The sequence below is a fragment of the Lampetra fluviatilis genome, chromosome 44, assembly GCF_964198595.1.
Source record: "Lampetra fluviatilis chromosome 44, kcLamFluv1.1, whole genome shotgun sequence".
Classification (NCBI taxonomy): Eukaryota; Metazoa; Chordata; class Hyperoartia; order Petromyzontiformes; family Petromyzontidae; genus Lampetra; species Lampetra fluviatilis.
The window spans coordinates 6,867,188-6,889,319 of NC_136318.1; the positions used below are offsets into that span (position 1 = coordinate 6,867,188).

The 22,132-nt window shown below is 46.3% G+C and overlaps 1 protein-coding gene across 2 annotated transcripts in view; it reads right to left on the reverse strand.

Annotated features, from left to right (window-relative positions):
- LOC144947350 (membrane-associated guanylate kinase, WW and PDZ domain-containing protein 1-like) overlaps positions 1-22,132 on the reverse strand; it is a 320,338-nt gene that overhangs the window by 134,532 nt on the left and 163,674 nt on the right. For both annotated transcript variants that reach the window (XM_078876623.1, XM_078876624.1), the window contains exons 4-5: positions 16,738-16,948; positions 9,027-9,106 (exon numbers count right to left, since the gene is read on the reverse strand). In XM_078876623.1, coding sequence (XP_078732749.1) covers positions 9,027-9,106; positions 16,738-16,948 — 291 coding nt within the window. The remainder of the gene's footprint in view (positions 1-9,026; positions 9,107-16,737; positions 16,949-22,132) is intronic.

Genomic DNA, 22,132 nt, shown 5'->3' on the forward strand with positions numbered 1-22,132 from the left:
TGAAGAACCAGTGGCATCTACATCTGCAGAACATGAAGAACCAGTGGCATCTACATCTGCAGAACATGAAGAACCAGTGGCATCTACATCTGCAGAACATGAAGAACTAGTGGCATCTACATCGGCAGAACATGAAGAACCTTTGGCATCTACAACTACAGGAGATTATGCAACGTTTAAAGCTATTCCCTGTGTTTAGTGTACATGCAGTTAAACATGTTTGAAATCGACAGGCGTAAAGTTGGACTTACGAACAAATTGACTTACAAACAAACCTCTGGAGCCTAACTAGTTGGTAAGTAGAGAAGTCCCTGTACTATTATGGATGGCATTCCACACACCCACCATTATTTATCACAACAGTGCCACCAATTCTCAAAAACCTGGGCCGGGTAATTTCCCAAGTGGGAATTGAACTCGAACTTTCTGACTGCGAGACAAAGTGCTTGACTGCAGTGCCAACTGGTTGTATAAACAATGATACCACCTTCTTACGTGACATCCTTTCTCAATCCACTGCTACATGCAGGATTTTCTATGCCATATCAGCCTTTGAGGGGGTTGTTTGACTATGCTTCAAACATGCTGATCAGAGCAAGTTGGTGTAGTAGCACAGTGGTGCTGGGGTTAGGGTCCCGGACCTGTTGAGCTATCACTCTTCACTCATCTTAGCTGTGGCCAGAAATCACAGTATGCCAGGTTCATAGCAAAGTGTATTATCCACTGCATCATTGCTTCTCCCCATAAAGTATACACGATGCATTTTTGTATTTAAAGCTTTCGTGACTGCAGGGATTCATATTCTTGGTTCTGTCGGTAAAGTCACGTAGAAGGGAAATATTGTTTTATATTTTTATTATTATTTTGTTATTTCCCTTCTACGTGACTTTACCGAAAGAACCAAGAATATACAAGATGCAATCAAAGAGTTATTCATTTCCACTGCACTTCAATACTCAAACAACAAAGGTGAACCTTGCCAAACTTTAATCGAACGCATCAATTGCTCTATCAGGTCGTCAAATAGATACACTGCACTCAACTTGGGCAAGCTTTCTATGGGAAATGTGAGAATTCAGGCGAACAATGCGGGCCAGTGCTCCTGGGGAGACGATGCACGGCGGGGGGCTCTCTCGCCGAGTAATAATGGGAGCTCATATCGCTTGCAACGGTTGCCGTTCAGCATTCGTCACGTCCCGATTAAACGACAGAGCGCTGCAACGACAACTGCGACGCCGTACAGAGACGCCAATGCGCGGTATGCAACCTGTGCGATACGACGCCGCGCTGCAATTACACCGCCCATTCGCGTTGTGCGTAACCACAGTCCCCCCCGCCCCCCCAAACCCAGTTGTGCACATCGGCCTGGAGAGATGTGTATCGTATACACTGCAAAGTGACAGCACAATTTTATTGTAACAAACCGCCGCTCCCGTGATATTGCCATGCGCACAATGGTGCCAAGTTTTGTTCTTACACCGACTGGCGCAAGTCAGTAAAAATTGTGTCTGATTCTGGAGCACTTAAGCCAGATGCTCCCACGCCGGGTACACGCAGGGAGGTCCTAGGTTCGATCCCGGATCCCTGACGATGCCTGTTGTACAGGGTGCTTTAAAAAAATGTGAACGCTTCAAAGAATTTGCAACAATAACACAAGAAATATGCTTCCGGGTTCTTGAGACCACCTGGAGAAGATTCCAGGCACGTGTGGACAATGATGGCGAACAAGTGGGAGACTCTTTGACTTTTTGAAGCTATTAACATTACATTTGTTATCATGCTACAGTGTAGTATCCGTTATTTTTTCCATTAAAAACGATAGTCCCACTTAAGTGTTAACATTTATTTGAAGCACCTTGTATACAGGGTGTTTACAAAATTGGACCCGATTTGAAATTGATATATCTCTGCAACCACGAACCGCCCATGAATGAAACTCTTACCACTTGAAAGGGCGGGGCATAGAGAGGGCGGGGCATAGAGAGGGCGGGGCATAGAGAGGGCGGGGCATAGAGAGGGCGGGGCATAGAGAGGGCGGGGCATAGAGAGGGCGGGGCATAGAGAGGGCGGGGCATAGAGATGGCGGGGCATAGATAGGGCGGGGCATAGAGTTTCAAATGATTACTGCTCGATGCATCTCCCAGCGTACAAACAGCCCCAAGCATCAGTCATTCGCAAGACGCGCTGCCTCAACGTTGGAGAGGTAGCACGGGACCCCGAGACTTGGCGCTACACTCTTGGCCCCCAAGATCCCCAGACATCACCACACCCTGCGACATTTTCTTGTGGGGAGACGTCAAAGACCCGTGGTGTTTTTGTGCCACCATTAGCGACTAATCTGGATGACTTCAGTGGAAGGAGACACTTTGAGAGGCGTTTGGGACGAATTCAACTATCGTCTCGATGTTGTCCATACAGCAGGCGAAGGGCACATAGAACATTTATAAAATGGTTAGTAAAACGTGATAACTCATTAAACCGTTTGTAACTTTTTGTGTAATTGTAACATGTTGCCATCGTGAATTATACTGCTTTGAATTTGGTTTCATGTTTTTAAAACACCCTGTATTTGGAGTCCGTGTGTTCTCTCTTCCCCCGCGTTGGTGGCGTGGATTGTTCACTGTGTCCTCCGTTTTTTTTATTTGGCTGCTGCTGCTTTAAATTCCCCACGTCTGATGATATCGCTACTGCGATGAGTTATCATGTGTAGCCGGGTCGCCTCTGAAACAATAACTAATAGCTCCGTGGGTTCTAGCTGTTAAACAAAATAGTTTAGTTTATATACACGCAGCAATTTAGATCATTAATTAAGACTGAATGCAGAGCCGAGTAATTTTCAGTGTTTTGCCCACGCATTGGAATGTAGTACATAAGTTTGAGCGCCTGAAAATGTACGGCTGGGACCTTATTAGCGAACACGCGGGGAAAAGGACGGCAAAGACAAAACACAAAGAGCAGTTCTAAAGAAATTAGTTGCTTTTTGTGCTTAGTTTGTTGTCCTTCACCCGCACCTCCGATGAGCACAGTTGACTACGTACCGTGCCAAAGAAGTTCAACATATGATAATTGGTTCTTTACCCTTCTATCTGGCAACAAAACTGACACCTTTTTACAAGGAGTCAAAGGTGTCAGTTTTGTTGCCAGATAGAAGGGTAAAGAACCAATTATCATATTTTGTACTGGCAAATGAGGTTCCCATAGTGTAGATGCTTGCCCCGAGCTCTCATACTCTGATGGTGCATTGTCTTTGAGTTGTGCGCCTTTTGGCGTCATCTGGTCCAACCCATATGAGACTAGGCTCTAAGGAAAGCTGTCTCGGGTGTGGATCAATCAACTTTAAGGACAGTGCACATTATCAGAGTTATGTTCTTTTGTTTGTATTATGACTGCAGGTATTGCGGTCTATGCAAACATGACTCCTTGTAAAAAGGTGTCAGTTTTGTTGCCAGATAGAAGGGTAAAGAACCAATTATCATATTTTGTACTGGCAAATGAGGTTCCCAAAGTTCAACATACATATATACATTCTGAAAAAAAGCTGTATAGCGCCAGTGGGCCTTACCTGCTGAAATAAAATTGGGCAAAAATAGGTAAACTTCATTGAGAGAGAATAACATGACTTGTGTTGAATCGTTTTCAAGAGAAAGGCAGTGCGGCAGAACGTAAATACGACCAATATCACAGTGCTTCATTGTGCTTACTCAGGTTACTATGGCGACAGACATCTGCACTGTGGGTTCAGAGCCATTGGCTAGCGTGACAAACACCGCAGGTAGGAAAGCCGCTTTTCTGCAAGGTGCGTGGAGGACGACGACAACAACAACAACAAACGCAACGATGCCATTACGCCTGCAGTTTCCTTGGTAGCAGGATGAGGCACGAAAGCTATCGATACAGCTGGTGGTTTGCTTTGACAGGGCGTTGTTAAAAATAGCTTTGAGAAGACTCGCTTTCACGTAAATTGGCCAAAAAAAACGGGATCGGGTAATTGGTGGCCATGTCTGGACAAGCGAGGGCCAAAACTACCGTTTTTTGTCTCAGCCAAGCTCCTGTGCGGTTTCCAAAGCAGAATCGACAGCATCGGGTTGAAGTCTGCATCGATATTTCACGGCCAGAAACACCGGTGCAAATGGCACGGAATGGCTGGTTTGAATCGGATCCATATTATATCCCCCGTGGCGGTGGATACGTGAATAAGTAAAGAAATTAACAGAAAAGTCTACAAATGTCTACGGCAGTTTAAGGAACGGGTAACTTTATCATCGGTGTAAACATGTGCCCTCCCAATGGACGGAATGTCTGGGTTAGTGGTGCTGTACTGGGCTCAGTTGACAAAAAAAATGTATCACGTGTTATGGAAATGAATAATGACTGCGATTCAAAAATGGGACAGTTATAAAGTCTCTAACCCTGCTCGTTAATTTGCCTTGGACAAGCGTTGCACTTTGACAAGCATCGTCAGGAACACAGAATACTTGGCACATGAAACTAAACATCAATATTTATAGCAAGGGCACAGTTTAAACTTGGCCTATGTGCATTCTGAATGCACGTAACTTTGTATATACGAAGCAATTTAAGATACGTACACGTACAGCTCTTTCATCAATCCACTGCTGGATGAGACTAGCAACACCCCCCTCTTCTGCCATTAAGATCATGGGGGTTGTTTAACTGTACATCACCACACTGGTAAAGCTATCAAAATGTTTATTCTACCAGGAAAGGCCCACTAAGCTATGTAGCTCTTTTTCAGAAGCAACCTGGCCACGAACGATAGCTCAACGAAGTGGCTGATCACGTGGACATTTATAGCAGCCAAACACTCTAAACGCGTGATGTCGATTCTAAATGTGGAGGCGAAAAAACCGGGGGACTCGGAGGAAAAAATCCACGCAACCACGGCGGACAGAGAGAGAGAGAGAGACACACCACAAACTCCAAATATAGAGCAGGCGTCGGGGGGGCGGGTCGGGGATTGAACCCCACGACCTCTTGCATACCCGGCGAGGTAGTTAACATCGCTCCGCCGCGTCGCACCAAACAACATGAGGGCAACAGACTCGCTTCAAAGCCACTCCGTCCTTGGAGTGGAGAGCGGTGCGGTGCCTCTCCGCCAGTCGTCCGGAGCTCGCTCGGCTCGTGGCTATCACCTTGGGGCCCACCGCACCTCCGAAGAGTGTCAACAAAGACTGTCAAACACTTCTTGTCTGAGCAGCGCACAGATTCAAACTAGATTCGAAGCTTTCGTGACTGCAGGAATTACTCTTTGGCTCTTTCGGTAAAGTCACATAGAAAGAAATAAAATAAAATAATCATGTTTCTGATCGTGTCTGCGAACACAAGTCAGATCTGAAACACGGCAGAACTGATTCTTCTGCCGTTTCCGATCATTGCTACAACTCGGTGGGCTCTCATGAAATTGTCTTTTCCGAGACCAAGGTTCTCTGCAAACCTCCCGGCTACCATCAAAGGTTTGTACACGAAGCCATACAAATATACAAACACAGACATAATTTCAACCGTGATGATGGGTACAAACTTAGTAATCATTGGAAAGATGTTATCAACCACGCAAAAAAGACTTAATTACACTTTTTTGGACCATCCTATCTGACAGGCACTATTTTACTTTACTTTACCGAGTGTTAACATCCCCAGTTATTTTTTGGCAGTGCTCTCTTCATTGTTCAGCCAGCATTGGTATAAACATGGGCATTTTCGTTCTTTTGTCTATCATGTGTATCAGACCTCCCCTCCCCCCTCTCTGTCCATTGTGTTGGCGTGTGCAGCAGCAACCGCGTCCAAGCCATCGTCCATTGTTTTGGCCCCGCTCCCCCCCCCCTCCCGATGCGTTGTACTTAGCACTCCGTGCTGTCTTTGAGCCCCGCCCCCCTCCCTCCCGATACGTTCCATTCATTGGCTACCACATTCTGATGAGCTCCCCTGCCCCTCTCCTCCCCCCTTCAACTTGCTTCTTGAATCATTGCCTCACTTGATGCAGCTAATTCGGCTGTGACGGTCCCACCTGATGACGGAGACTTGTGTTGCCTCCGAAACGTCGTGATTTTTGTTTTTATTTTATTTTCATTAATTTTGATGTTTTACCTACGTGACTTTACCGAAAAAACCTAAGAATATGATTCCTTGCAGTCACGAAAGCTTCAAATCTAGAATTAATCATTCATCTGTGCCTGACGATGGTTGCTTGTGTTGAAATCGAAACGTCGTATTCTATCTTTATTTCATTTAATTTCTTCCCACGTGACTTTACCGAAAGAACCAAAGAGCATACAGATTATGTTCAAATTAACTAATAAACTAGCAAGTGTCCCTCAGAGTCTTTGGAATAATGGTGCCTTATGATTGTTTACAGCGGTAGGTGCATTAGGGACCAAAAAAAAAGATAACTGGCCGCGGGCAGGTACGTGCGACGCGTGAAACACGGCCGGAACGGAGTGGGGTCAGTCGGCGTCATTCACAAAGTACTCTACGGGCTCACGGAGGCCGAGCTCCACGTCGTCCTGCACGGACAGCAGCGCTCGCAGTCTGCCACGAGCGGCTCGCTTGGGACGTTTTGCCGAGGGGTTGTGCAATGGCGTCCTCTGGTCTAACACCGTTTGAGACGAGGCGTCAAAAGAAAGCTGTCTCTGGTGTGGAGCAATCAGTTTCAAAGACAATGCATATGTTATCAGAGTATATATTTCGATTTAAAGCTTTCGTGACTGCAGGGATTCATCTTCTGCATTTCCCATAAATATGCAAAATTCCTCTTGATATGCAAATTCCTTTGTCAAGGCGCTCTTCCCCCTCCAACCCAGCTTAAATATACGCTGCCAAGCGTGGTGGTGTTCATTCAGACGCTGTCTTTCCGACAGACGTGTTCTTCACCTGAGGACGGCTGCTTGCGTTGCGGCCGAAACGTCGTGAGAATTATTTTATTATGTTTTATTTTTATTATTTCCCTTCTACGTGACTTTACCGAAAGAACCAAGAAGATTATCAGAGTATGTTTTTTGTTTGCATTTTCACCACAAGCATTGTGGTTAATGCAGACATGATTCCTCGTAAAAGGTTTCAGTTTGGTGTTTGAACGACTTAACACAGCTGTTTTGTTGCCATAAAAAAGGGGAAAAACTTATTCTCAAATTTTGATCCTGGCAAAGGAGGTCCCATGACGTATTTCGTTTTTTGCGTAACCTGGCATGCCACTCGGATCTCGCGAGCCCGTAATCTCCGCTGGCAGGACTGTACCCTCGTGTGAAACGCGTCAACGTCGTCCATCGCCTTTGCGCCGCACGGGAAATCATGCAAGTGGCAAGTGTGCGGTTTTATTACATATAGCCAAATTATTTCCCGATTTTGTAAACGAATAACTCCGCGTTATGCAATTGTTTATATTCTGCCTATCATTTTTTTTTTATTTATAACAACAAAACACAATTCGAATTTCTCGACCGATAATTACATAACACTATTTTTTTCGACTAAAATGGTAATCATGTTTGTTTCAGTCAATGATTTAACACGTAAATATTTGGGCTGTGTTTATGCAAATGTACTTATTTATTCAGCTCTCCTTTATTTACTCCCTGTTCCTCCATCGACACCATGCTATCATCCAGTGTTGTATGTCGTGTGCCTCCACAATCACCGCTGCGTCGGTTTTATGTGGTCGTGCTTTACAGGGCCTTTACCCGTTGTGTTCGTGGGTCATACCACGCGTTGTGTTCATGGGTCATATCACCACACGTTGTGTTCATGGGTCGTACCACACGTTGTGTCTGTGGGTCATACCACCACGCATTGTGTTCATGGGTCATACCACCAAGCGTTGTGTTCATGGGTCGTACCACGAGTTGTGTTCATGGGTCGTACCACACGTTGTGTCCGTGGGTCGTACAACGCGTTGTTTGACGCCTGTGCTACTCCCCGTAGGAGCTGAGTATTTTATAGTCAGTCAGCCGAGCGAAGTGCCGGTCGTCGTGCCAAACAGCACACGCTGCATCCCGCAAAAACCCATTATTATACAATGTTATGTTATGAAAGGTATATTTAGTATCGACTTTAGTACAGCTTTCCGGTGTGTTTTTGAACGATACAGCGTGTGCTGTTTGACAGTCTTCTTCTTCGTATGGCTGATGTTGATGTGGAGAGCAGCACTAATAATTTTAGCTTGAGGTGGCCGAGCCAAACAATTGTACCGCACAAGTCGCGGAGCGGTGTTTCACGGCTGTTCATGATGACACCTCCCCCCCTCCTTCGCATTTGCAAATCGGGCAACCCGAGTCGTTCTATTATACACGCTCCGTTCAGGGTGTCCACCATCGCGGGCCATCGATGGGGCACATCCGTACGTGACCAAAGCAAAAAAAAAACGAAACGAAGGCCGGCTCAATAAGACAAAAAGCAGGACGAAGTACGCTTATATGCCTCAACATGCAAGCAAGCTAAAGGAAAGCAGTTGTCGTGATTTTTTGAGAGGACGGATCATTGTCCTTCTGACATGCCAACCCGCTATCGTCTCCCGAGGCCACGGCTCAGACATGGCGTTCCGCCTTTCACGTCAACTGCAAACGTAAAGCTCATTGACCAGACGTCTCGGTGTGCATGCGCGCGTGTGTGTGTGCGCGTGTGTGTGTGTAATCCTCTCAAATGTGTTGGTGAGCGGTAGTATAGTGACGGTTAACGCGCTGCGCTACGAACCTGACAACCCGGATTCAATTCCTGCTCATGGCCACCGACACCAGTGACTATTATCTGAATTGGTCCTCGGCCTGCCCTAGGTCGACTCAGCCTCAAATAAGTACCTGGTGCAGTGTGTAAATATCGCCACTGGGGAGACAAAGGCGGCCGGGACGTGGTCTTGGCCACTCACCCCCTTGTGTGCCGTGACGCACCTTCATAGGTGCTACTCGCTAACAGCACTTGCCCCAACAGCCTGTTAATGCTTTCCGGGGGGGATCTTTGTCTTTGTGATCCCCTCAAATACAAGTAAATGTTCAGCAAAGCACGTGTTTTCTTACCATCATCTTCCAGCTCTTCTCTCGGTTTCAGCGAGCTCGCTATCTGCTGCTCCAAAGAGACAGGGCCTTTTGGATTATGACTACAGAGAGAAGGGGGGGGGGGGAGACAAATCCAGAACGGAGGCATCAGGCCACTGCATTATTGAACAGAGGCTTCGCGAAATAATAAATAAATACATAAGCAAAGCCTTGCGTTAGTGTCAAAGCGTTTTCGCCGCGTGCAAAAAAAAACCGTTCTGAACGCGACCAGGACAAGCACACATGCGACTGAACAGACGAGCACACATCCGACTTAAGTCCACCGTTACACGTCGGGTACTTGGCAAAAACGCCATGTGTTGTGTGTGTCGCTGCCAATATGAAAGCACGAAGATAATTCAGCTGTCATGGTTTTCGGGAGTGTGTGCCTGTGGTACGTGCGTGCGTGCAGTCGTGAGCGCGTGTTTCAAGTGTGCGGAAACGTGAGCGACAATTTGTAACCGGGTGCCACGGTGGCGAAATGTTAACCACCTCGCCTGGTGTGCAAGAGGTCGTGAGCTGGATCCCGACCCTGACGCCTGCGGCATATTTGGAGTTTGCATGTTCTCGTTAAGGTCGCGTGGATTTTTCTCGCGCCCCTCTGGTTTTTCCTTCCACATTTAGAATAAAAATGTGTTTTGGGTATTTGGCTGCTATACATTCACACGTGATAAGCCACTTCCTTGAGTGATCATTTGTGGCCTGATCGCTTCTGAAAAAGAGCTATATAGCCCAGTGGGTATTACCTGCATATGTCAACTCTGTGTCTCCATGCCTCTCTCTTAGATCTCTCATGCTCACATGTCCGTTGAATTGCCCTCTCGTGCCTTCGGATTGCCCTCTTATGCTCACACGTCTTTTGTATTGCACTCTCAAACTCACAGGCCCTTCGGATTACACCCGTTGGGTTGTACTCGCTCGTTGAGGAGGCCGCTCTACTTCGCCTTCTTTTCTACAGTCACATGCTGATTTCTCACATTAACATCATGCTAATCTCTCACATTAAAACTGCCACTTGCGTGCCCTCTAATTTCTCACATTAACATCATGCTAATCACTCACATTAACATAGCCACTTCCGTGCCCTCTTAATTTCTCACGTTAACATCATGCTAATCCCTCACATTGACATAGCCACTTCCGTGCCCTCGTTTAGGAGGCCGCTCTCCTCCTATCTTACAGTTACATGCTAATTTCTCACATTAACATCACTAGCCCCGGCCACCTCTTTATAACCCTTGAGCTACACCCATTTCAAACTTTTTAAAACAGTCTGCCTCAGCAGCAGACCCCGCTTTCCCACCTGATGACGGACGCTTGTGTTGCGCCCGAAACGTCGTTATTTATTTCATTTTATACCGACGTGACTTTACCGAAAAAACCATAGAGTATGTTTATAAATAGTTAGCTTGTTTATGATGAAAATAAAAAGAATAAGCTTGACCCTTTCTGGCAATAAAACGGGTGTTAAGATGGTCAAACACAAAATAGATACCTTTTGCAAGACATGAAGTCTGCATTAATCCTACATACAAACAAGCCTGCTCCAATAATTATATAACATATGCATTGTTTTTGAAACTGCATTGTCTTTGGCCAGGTCGCGTATGAAAAAGTCGGGCCTTACCTGGTAAAATAAAAAGTTTATAGTTTTAAAAGTTTTAATCAAATGGTGCCAAGCTTGGGGAACACAGCGGAGTGAGAGAGATGACGAGTCCAAGGCACTCGAGGCAGAGGAAGCGCCTACCCTGTATCTATATGTATATAAAAGGGAAATGTGTGAATATGTGTACTCTTAGGTTGAATATGTGTCTCTTCGAAATGTTTAGCATACTTCCCGACATGCAACAAACTTGAAATTTAGCATGTGGGTAGTTTCCAGACTGTACACAATGGAAAAGTCTAAAAATAGACTTTTGTATTCTGGGAGGCGGGGCGCAATAATGCATATATTGCACGGCAAGTGAGCGGTGACGTCACATCTGTGATGTCACCCGCACGCGGCAGCGTCACGCAGTGTGCCTGCTGACGTCACGCATCCCCCCCCCCCACCCTCCGCATCGGCCGTGTATGAATCCAAGACAAGAATCCAAGTCCCGGGCAAAGCCGGGTAAGTAAAGCTAGTACCTGATAAACACATCGCTTGCGAGCGTATGGAGAAAAAAAATATGCAATTCCCACATCGCGTTTTCTATATATGATGACACAATTCCCAGAGTTCTGTGGTCGTTATGTCTGTCAGAGATTGAATGAGCAATAGGCGTGATTTCATAGCGCACGTTCGTAGAAAATTTGCTGCGGGCAATAAAGCTCGAGTGAAGCAGGCAAGGCGTGTGACGATCTCCCAACGGACAAAATATGAAAACTGTGAAGTTTAAACGGGCGACCGATGTGAAGCCATAAATTTCCGCGCGTGCAGAAAATCAGCGCGCACATCCACGGTCCTCTTAGTCAATCCACTGCTGGATGAGGGCCCCGCCACGCCTCTATCCAGGCTCGAGCCTGCTTAGCTTTCTGAGATCTGGTGGGGTCGGGTACATCTTCTTGGTTCTTTCGGTAAAGTCACGTAAAAGGGAAATAATAAAATAGGTGTCAGTTTTGTTTGCCCGATAGAAGGGTAAAAAACAAATTATCATATTTTTTACTGGCAAATGAGGTTCCAATGGTGTAATTCTCACGACGTTTCGGCCACAACGCAAGCAGCCGTCCTCAGGTGAAGAATGAAACACCACCAAGCTTGGAGCGTATATTTAAGCTGGGTTGGAGGGGGAAGAAGAGCGTCTTGACAAAAGAAAGGTCGGGTACATGTTGGGCGATTTGGTCGTACGCAAAACAAACAATGAATCGACAAATACAATCGCATTTTCACGGTGCAACCAACGTTCCTGGCAAAGTTGTGGATGTGGCGTAAATTATTTGAACGAACACTGTCTGCTATGATACGCAAATTCATATGGGCGACTGTAATGAACTTAAAAAAATATTAATTAGAAATAAGGGTTTCATCTTCTTGGTTCTTTCGGTAAAGTCACCTAGAAGGGAAGTAATAAAATAATAAAAATAAAACATAATAAAATAATATTATATTATTTCATTATTTTTATATTTATTTTTATTATTTTATTACTTCCCTTCTACGTGACTTTACCGAAAGAACCAAGAAGATGAATCCCTGCAGTCACGAAAGCTTTGAATCGAAATAGAAATAAGGGCTTTTAACACACCCTTCTAACGACAATGCATTTCGATCTTCATGGAGACATGACAGAGAGAGTGGAGATGCGATAGAGGCATGACGCTTGCCTCTCCTGGTTCGATAGACGACCGGCTAGACATGGGCAAGGAGCCGCCTGAGCCATGTCGGAGGTTGTGAGATTGAATGAATGCACCATGGGAGCGAGCTGGTTTCAGAAAGATCGTGTATCTGCCATTGACCACATGCGCACTGTCGATCTTATTGCAGGAGAGACAAATGAATGGCGTAACGCCATTGTGCCTGGCTTTTGCAGAATGTGAAAAGGAATTTGGCTCCGTGGAAACTGATTCGGTCATCCAAGCTTTTCTGCAGACAAAGGCAGGCGTTAAGCAAACACACATGGAAATCATTAGGGTGGAACAACTGCACTGAGGTTGCACAGGGGAATAACGAAAGACAAATCCGAATAAGAGTCGGGCAAAGAGATGCACTCTGACCAAAGTGATTCACAGTGGCTCCGGAAAGATATCTTCTGAATATTGAATAACACCAGCAAAAAATAACAACAACAGAGGCAGCAACAGGAACAATAATTATAATCACAAAATGCCCAATAAAAGTAAGCTCACGACCTGCATTCCCTTTATTGCAAGGGTTTACCAATTATTATGCACGGGCGTTAAATCCTGACGATGCAGAGATCACTCGTAGGATGACACACACAGTGCATGGCAGTTTCCTACTTGCTGTACTGCCAACGTGGGCAGTACAAGCAGGTGGTCTCCGCTCGATCCACCAAAGGGCGTTCGAAGCACAGCATTTGATATCGCACACATTGCACGGTTGCTCTCAAGAGGGAAGTTAACACATTTATTAGATACTTAAAAAAATACCAATTGAAATTTTTTCATGGTTATTCACAATTCTCCCCCAATGCGATTAATACGATCATAACACTGCAATCTCATAAATTGGCTTTAAAGTCTTGTTGTACAAAGTATAAACAATAACCCGCAGCCTGATGGCAAATGTATGGTTGCATTTACTGATATTAAATTGCCAAGGGCCAGATGAAATAAAAATGACAAACAATATATATTGATATTCAGGCAACTGACCATAGCACTGGCTATTCCAGAAGTAATTGGAGCTGCTGCAATTTTATATATACTGGTTAATGCACCTGTTGCATATACAATATTCCAACGCTAAAATGTAATGAAAAGTGAACAATGTGCAACTAAGTGTGGTGAGATGCATGCTTCGAATTTTATTGAGAGACAGAAAAAAGAAAGACATGTATTTTGCTTGCCATCGAACAAAGACGGTCACCGCCTCATGCACTTTCAGATGTGCTTCCGTGGCCGTCTGGAACGCTCTTCCTTCCTATCTTTGGAAGCCACCGGAGCTATGCCCTTTTAAATCTCGATTGAAAACTAATTTCTTTAAAACTGCTTTCCATGTTTAGTTTGTTGTCCTTTCCCCGGACCTCCGATTAGCACGGCTGGCTACGTACGGTGGAAAAGAAGTTCAACATGCATATATTAGAACACAACAGGTTAAAGACTTGCATTCGACTGTTAAGAAAAAATAAGTGAGGCTTGGGCAGGGCAGGCCACTCGTGATGACGGCCAAGATTAACGACGGAGCCGTAGCCGAGCGAAGGAATGCTCCGGAGAGGACATGCACCCTGGAGATGGAGCAGTGAAATCCGTTTGTGTGCAGGTGCGAGGCGAACGGTTACATCGCACGCCCATGATAGAAACAGCTTAAACCTTTCCCGTTTTGAGACGGCTGCAGGTTGCAGGGTGGGTGTTCCGTTCACTGCTGAATCTCGGAACGCGCAAGTGGGTCAGCGTACATTTTAAATCAGAGAGGCGTGATAGCGCCATTGTTTTTAAAAACATTGTTACTCACCGTAGAGAACCGCAGCGACACAACCGCACTCTCCGATAGCTGGCGCCAAACTGTGCACACACGCCCTCCCACATGGCCTTGTGGGAGCCTCGGTACCGAAAAAGTGATTTTTTTCCTTCCGGTTCCGTTCCCATGACGTACACATACGTACATCATGGGAATTGGGTTAAGGAGACCATCCAGCAGTGAATTAATCATGGCTAATGAGGATGATGATTAGAGAGAGGGGGTCAAGTTACCGCTCTGTGCTGTGAACCCAGCGTCCAGAGTTCGATCCTGGACACGACTCACATCAGTGGTGAGTGACATCTGAACAGGTCACTGAGTCGACCAATTCATCACCACCCCCGCAACCACCGGCATGGTAGCGTTCCGTCAGACACCCCTCATTACTGACAAAGCGTGGCTGACAAAGCGTGGGAAGGCCTTCATCCATGGCGGTAAATTGTTAAATTATTTACTTTTTTTGGCTTTATTTTGGGGGTATTTATTTTGGACAAAGACAAAGCAAAGCTCCCCTGTATAGCCTGAACAAACTGTTGGGGCAGGCACGGCCCACAAGGGGGTGGGTGGCCAGCACCACGCCCGGCCACCTTTGTCTTTATTCTTAGGTTTTTTCGGTAAAGTCACGTAGGTAAAACATCAAAATTAATGAAAATAAAATAAAATAAAAACAAAAATCACGACGTTTCGGAGGCAACACAAGTCTCCGTCATCAGGTGGGACCGTCACAGCCAGATTAGCTGCATCAAGTGTCTTGATGCATCTTGATGCAGCTAATCTGGCTGTGACGGTCCCACCTGATGACGGAGACTTGTGTTGCCTCCGAAACGTCGTGATTTTTGTTTTTATTTTATTTTCATTAATTTTGATGTTTTACCTACGTGACTTTACCGAAAAAACCTAAGAATATGATTCCTTGCAGTCACGAAAGCTTCAAATCTACCTTTGTCTTTCCCAGTTGCGATGTTTACACATCACACCAGGTACTCATTTGAGGCTGAGTTAACCAAGGGGAGGCCCAGGACCGGTTCAGATATTCATCACTGGTGTTGGCCGTGAGCAGGAATCGAACCCGGGTCATCGGGTTCGTAGTGTAGCACACTAACCAGTACACTACCGCTCCCCACATATATTTGGGACAAAAAAAACACAAACATGGGCATTCGTTCGAATGCCACACTTTCTTTAAAATGATGAGAAAACACATCACAAAAACAGGAGATCGCACACACGTGCAGGCTGAAAATAGTTTTAAGGACAAGCAAAAAAAGGTGCGCTGCTCACACACAGCGGGGAACGAACGACTCCCATCATGCTTTGCATGCATGTCACGTGACCACCACATTACAGGCACAATGCTCTCAGCCTTGTCGATGATGTGGTGTAGTTGCCGCACAGCACGAGTGAGTGTTTGTGAGAAGACCATTTGATGTTGTTCTTTCTACATGGTCAGTGTCAGGCTTGTTGTTGCGACCGAAACGTCGTGATCTATTATTTTTTCTACCTACGTGACTTTACCGAAAGAACCAAAGAGTATGGATTCCTGCAGTCACGAAAGCTTCAAATCTAGAAGATTAAATAAAATTACTTTGACAAGTTCCTGTAAGAACGACTGACCGGCAGACGGGGATTAAATCGCACCTCCGATTAGCACGGTTGGCTATGTACGGTGCAAAGAAGTTCAACATACAAACACAAGTCGTCAACTTCTAGGTTCTTTCGGTAAAGTCACGTAGAATGGAAATAATAAAATAATAAAAAGAAAACATAATAAAATAATTCTCACGACGTTTCGGCCACAATGCAAGCAGCTGTCCTCAGGTGGAGAACAGGTCTGTCGAGAAGACAGAGATGAATCCCTGCAGTCACGAAAATGGAAAAACAAATCGTCAACTTTGTAGACGTGAGTGCAGGGACTGATACTTTCACCGCTCGCCTTTCCAGCTGCCTGAATGCTGGCAACCGCTTCGTAAACCAGTGTATAGTCTGTGCTCCTTCAACGAAGGAAAAGCAAGACCACACGAACACACCCCACCTGAAGCCCTCTCGTGCCTTGCAGACCTCGACATTCACCCCCTGAAAGTATCGCCACGCACCACAAATATTCGTGACACTCGCCATCAAGCTACGGCACGGTCGCAGCATTGTCCCGGCGGCAGAGGTCGCAAACGGGTTTTGATTCCTTACCCATACCCGGCCGCACCAGGGTCGCAAATGGGTACCCGTACCCGTACCCTACCCGATACTTGGCTACCTGTACCCGGCCGGGTACGGGTATCGGGTACCCGATTGCGACCTCTGGGATGAAGCCATGTTGCAGGCGTGGATGGGTTGATTCTAGGAACTTGAATTGTGAGAAGAGACAAGACGTTGGTAAATGAGTGACAAACGGTGACTCACCAGTGACTCACGGCCTACCCGTACCCGTACCCGGCCGCACCAGGGTCGCAAACGGGTACCCGTACCCGGCCGGGTACGGGTTGCCGGGTATCGGGTAGGGTACGGGTATCGGGTACCCGGTTGCGACCTCTGCCCGGCGGCCTGCTACTTGCGACGGAGGGGGGGGCATTCACTTACTTTCTAAGGAAGCTGTCGGCCGAGATTACAGACGAGTAGTCGGGGAAGTGTGGCAACCCCGTCGGCATTCCCCCGAAGTCTTGGCTCGCGGGGCCTGGCGAGGAGTCGACGTCTTCGGGGGGACTGGCTGGGATGTCGGGGAGCGAATGCTGATGGTGATGATGCTGCTGCTGCACCAGCCGACACTGCAGCGAGGACGGATGCATGTAATCTGTAGGCGGCAACAACCGCGGGGTCATGAACGGGCACCGGGTCACGCGGTACGACAGCGAGCATCACCGCAGGGTCATGAACGGGCACCGGGTCTCGCGGTACGATAGCGAGCATCACCGCAGGGTCATGAACGGGCACCGGGTCACGCGGTACGACAGCGAGCATCACCGCAGGGTCATGAACGGGCACCGGGTCTCGCGGTACGACAGCGAGCATCACCGCGGGGTCATGAACGGGCACCGGGTCACGTGGTACGATAGCGAGCATCACCGCAGGGTCATGAACGGGCACCGGGTCACGTGGTACGACAGCGAGCATCACCGCGGGGTCATGAACGGGCACCGGGTCACGTGGTACGATAGCGAGCATCACCGCAGGGTCATGAACGGGCACCGGGTCACGCGGTACGACAGCGAGCATCACCGCAGGGTCATGAACGGGCACCGGGTCTCGCGGTACGACAGCGGGCATCACCGCAGGGTCATGAACGGGCACCGGGTCACGCGGTACGACAGCGGGCATCACCGCAGGGTCATGAACGGGCACCGGGTCTCGCGGTACGGTACGACAGTGGGCATCAACCCCTGCGGGCGGGGGGGGGGGGGGACTGCTACAGAGCTCTATTGCGAGTACATCGTTGCCCACAAGTCTGAGGACAACAATAACGACGGCGGAGGTTTTCGCGCTCGTACTAAACGTAAAAATGTAGAATTCGAGATCTTGCCTTGAGAAAAATAAACACATTCGAGGCGTGTGTGTGTGTGTGTCTTTGGTTGTATTCGGGCACGGTGCTGGCTACTCATCCTCTCGTGTACCCTTCCTGCTTTCGTAGGTGCTCACGAACAGCACTTGCCCCAAGAATCTTTTTGGTTTTGTATTTTTGTGGGGAGCGGTAGTGTAGCGGTTAGCGTGCTGCGCTACGAACTCGGCACCCCGAGTTCGATTCCCGCTCACAGGCAATAACAGTGGTGATTATCTGAACTGGTCCTGGGCCTCCAACTCCGATAACTCAACCTAAAATCAGAACCAAGTATGGTGTGTAAACATCGCCACTGGGGAGACAAAGACAGCCGAGTGTGGTTTTGGCCATCCCCACCCTCGTGTGCCGTGCCGGCCTTCATAGGTGCTCACTAATAGCACTTGCTCCAACAGTCTGGTATGGCTATATGGGGGATCTTTGTTGGTTTGTGTGTGTGCGTGCATGTGGCAGGCAGTGGTGGAGTGGTGCAGTGGTTGGCGTGCTGCACCACGAACCCGGCAGCCCGAGTGAAAACTCGCGGATACGACCGAGATCAGTGGCGGGTTGTATCTGAACGAGTGGTGAGTCTCAGCTAGATCGACCTCAGCCTTAAATGAGTACCTGGTATCATCATAAGCACTGGGGGCATGGTGCATGCCATTTAAGATGCAGACTGGTCATAAGCAATGCAAATGTGTCCCTCGAGCAGTGGTTCTTAACCTGGGGTGCCCTTTCTGAGGGTGCGAGACACGGCCACATTTCTTTAGAAGGCAAATCATCGAAAACACAAATTAAGCACGGGCACGTAAGTACAAATTACTTTGTTTCATCAAACCCTACGCATTTATTAACATTAAACATATTTTTTTTACGATTGAGAATGCTGCAGTAAAGGTTAAGAACCACTCTACTAGAGGTATAACGGTGCATCAATGTATTGTGTGAATGATACGCGCAACAAATTTCGCGAGTAGGAATCGACGTCTTTTTGCATGTTGCACGTCGTGGATTCATATAAACCCAGAAAGCAGAGGTGCTACCGTTTGCCAACGACCAAAACATTTTATAAATACATTCCTGAACGAAGGCAATTAATCAAATCGTCAGAAGATCTAATCCTTAAAGGCCTACGTGTCACCCGACACTTTTGCTGCAGTTGGTCCTGTTACGCTTAGGCATCCGTCTTTAATTAAACATCACGAATGCTACTCCAGCAGCTCTGCTCGGAATCTGTTTGCAGATGTTATTGATTCTAGATTTGAAGCTTTCGTGACTGCAAGGAATCATCTTCTTAGGTTTTTTAGGTAAAGTCACGTAGGTAAAACATCAAAATGAATGAAAATAAAATAAAATAAAATAAAAAAAATCACGACGTTTCGGAGGCAACACAAGTCTCCGTCATCAGGTGGGACCGTCACAGCCAGATTAGCTGCATCAAGTGAGGCAATGATTCAGATGTTATTGGTTATCTTTCTGCAGTGCTCGGTATATGTCGGCGCATCGGGGACGAACAACGCTTAGGCGTAAATGAGGCTGTATGTCATCGGAGGTGACATTTTACGCGGACAAAAAAAACAACAAACAACCCTGGCGTGCCGAATAAAACGGCAAGTGAAAAGTCAATTTAATTGTGACTTGGTGGCGCCAAATGACTCGCGCTGATTTACAGAACGGTGTAATATTTTAAAACGTCTCAGCAGCGCGACTCTTCGGTCGAGGGGGCAGAGTTCAAGTCAAACGACGACACGGCTGGCGCGAGTGGCGGGGGAAGCGGACGTCGCGATTGCACTTGACAACAAAATATGATGCCGAAATTGACTTGAAGAAGCCTCCGCACTCAATAGGAAGTGTTCACTCGGCCAACACGCAAGCGAGCCTCTCTGCCCAGGACATTAAAGGTTGAGCCACACCACTGAGACACTCGTGCTAACACCGTGATGCTGACCTTTGTCGCCAAAAGCTTCCCCTAAGCCAGCACAAATATATATACATGCTTTACAGGTCTTTTCCCATACTCATTGGTTCTTTCGTTAAAGTCACATAGGTGAAAAAAATAAAAAAATTGAAATAACTAAATTAAATCACGACGTTTCGGAAGCAACACAAGCTTCCGTCATCAGGTGGGACAACCACAGCAAAAAAAAATTACAAAATTACTGTAGTGGGCAAAGAGAGCTGTTTATGACAAGCGATTATGTAAGGTAAGAGAGGGGGGGGAAGAGCCAGGGAGGAGAGATGCAGGGGGTGGGGGGTGTAGAGTAGGGGGGGGGTGAAACTCCTGTTGAGACACGGCTGGTGCGAACACAATGCTCCAGTTGGGCTATGTTTTGTTATTTTTGCTGTGGTTGTCCCACCTGATGACGGAAGCTTGCGTTGCTTCCGAAACGTCGTGATTTAATTTGATTATTTTTATTTTTTCACCTACGTGACTTTACCGAAAGAACCAAATAGTATGGATCCTTGCAGCCACGAAAACTTCAAATCTAGAATTAAGTCTTTTTCCATCAAGCCTGGGAACCGTTCGTTCGGCAACACTCATTCAATTATCTTACAGACTGTCTCAAATATATACGTCATATTCCATAACGGGGGAGGAGGAGGGGGTGGATAGGGTTCATGGTGGCGTGGTTATTGATGCACTGTGCTTTAAACCGCGGCGACCTGGGTTCAAATCCGGGCCACAGCTAATATCGGTGGTGGGTAAAACCTGAATTGGTCTTCACCAACCTGCACTGACTAGCCTGGTAAAGTATGGTAAAGTATGGTGAAGTATGGTGAAGTATGGTGAAGTATGGTGAAGTATGGTGAAGTATGGTGAAGCAACCCACACGGCCAACACGTCATGGGGAAGGCCTTCGTTCACCAGAAGATCAACACAGCGCTGTAAGTATATATGAATCAAAGAACAAATAAAAAATATTGTGGAATTTAATACATTCTGGATGACTTGACGATAACGCCAAGTGCTTTGTTAAAAAAGAGAGAGAAAACAATCTTGAATATTAACGCTTCAGGGATGATTGAAGCATTGGCAGGCTAAGCGAACTCATACGAGCGTTTTTGGAAACGGTGAAATTTTTAAAACGTGGCCTTTGACCTGTGACCTCAGGCAAAGCACTGCGGTCAGACAGCGCCGTTTAATTCACGTCAAGGTCGGCCAAATGGCGCATGAGATATCGATCGAGGCGGCAGAAAAGGTGCATTAATAGTGCCGACTTTATCCTTCAACGTGAGAAACTATGCATTTTGTGTACGGATTTTCACACAGCGCTGCTTTAGCTGTATATTCTTTATAAATGTTATCCAGTACATGACGATCCATTTATAGATACCCCAGTGATTCATAATATCCCTCTTTTGTACTTCTCATCCACTGGCTCTCAACGAAGATCAGAGTTTCACAATGCCTGAGTATGAACACAGAGTATGTCCTTTTTTTGTTACATTTGTAAAAAAAAAAAAAATATTTGTTTTATGTGGATATTCGTATCGCATTGTCTTTGGGGGCAACACTGACAATATTGCTTTGCTGCACAGGGGCGATCCATTTGTAGATACCCCACCCATTTTTTCCAACCAACGACCGAATTTTCTTCTCAACAGACGATGGAATGCTGCGAACGCGATGGCTCCGTCCATATCTTACGGTGTCAGAAGATGGAGCAAGTGTAATGAGATTGGTGGTATAACAAAAACATTGCTCTATAATTCCCCCCCCCCCCCCAATTACTTTAGTATTAGTGTGGGTATCCGAAAAGGATAACATACTTTGCAGACTGAGTGGACCTGCGTGCTAAAAAAAAAACACGACATTTTCACCAGCATATCACAGTGTTGCATGTCAATGTTCACCCGGGTAATATTTTTTTCAACGAGTTAAATAATGCATGTTTGGTTTAACGCAATTGCATTGTCGTGTGCGTATTTAGGGTACGATTAATATATAGTTAATTAAACAACCCCTGCTATTCTATTAATGCGATTGAATCAGCAACTTGTAATGCTGAGGGAACAACTTTCCATGTACATACGTAACAAAAAAATTAACCCGTAAAAACAAAGTTTTTCACTATAAATCCTTTATATGCGTGGCGGCTAGAGTCCTCTCGTCCTCTGGCTTGAGATGGCTGCCACATATGGGTCAGATGATTGCCTGCCACCATTAACCAATTGGTAATTAAATATAATACATTTTTTCCTAAAAAGTGTAAAATTTTGGAAAAAAAATTTCACGAAAATAAATTGTCACGCACAACGAGTCTGTGTGCAAAATGTCAGCTCGATTGGATCACGGGAAGTGGGTTAAAAAACGACCGAAAGATTTGCACGGTTGTAAGCGCGCAAGCAAGCAAGTGAACTTAATATAAAGGATTTAAAAACAAGGGTAAGTTGGGGTTCATTACTGAAAGTCTCCAAATGACAAAAAACAACAGCTACTGTCGT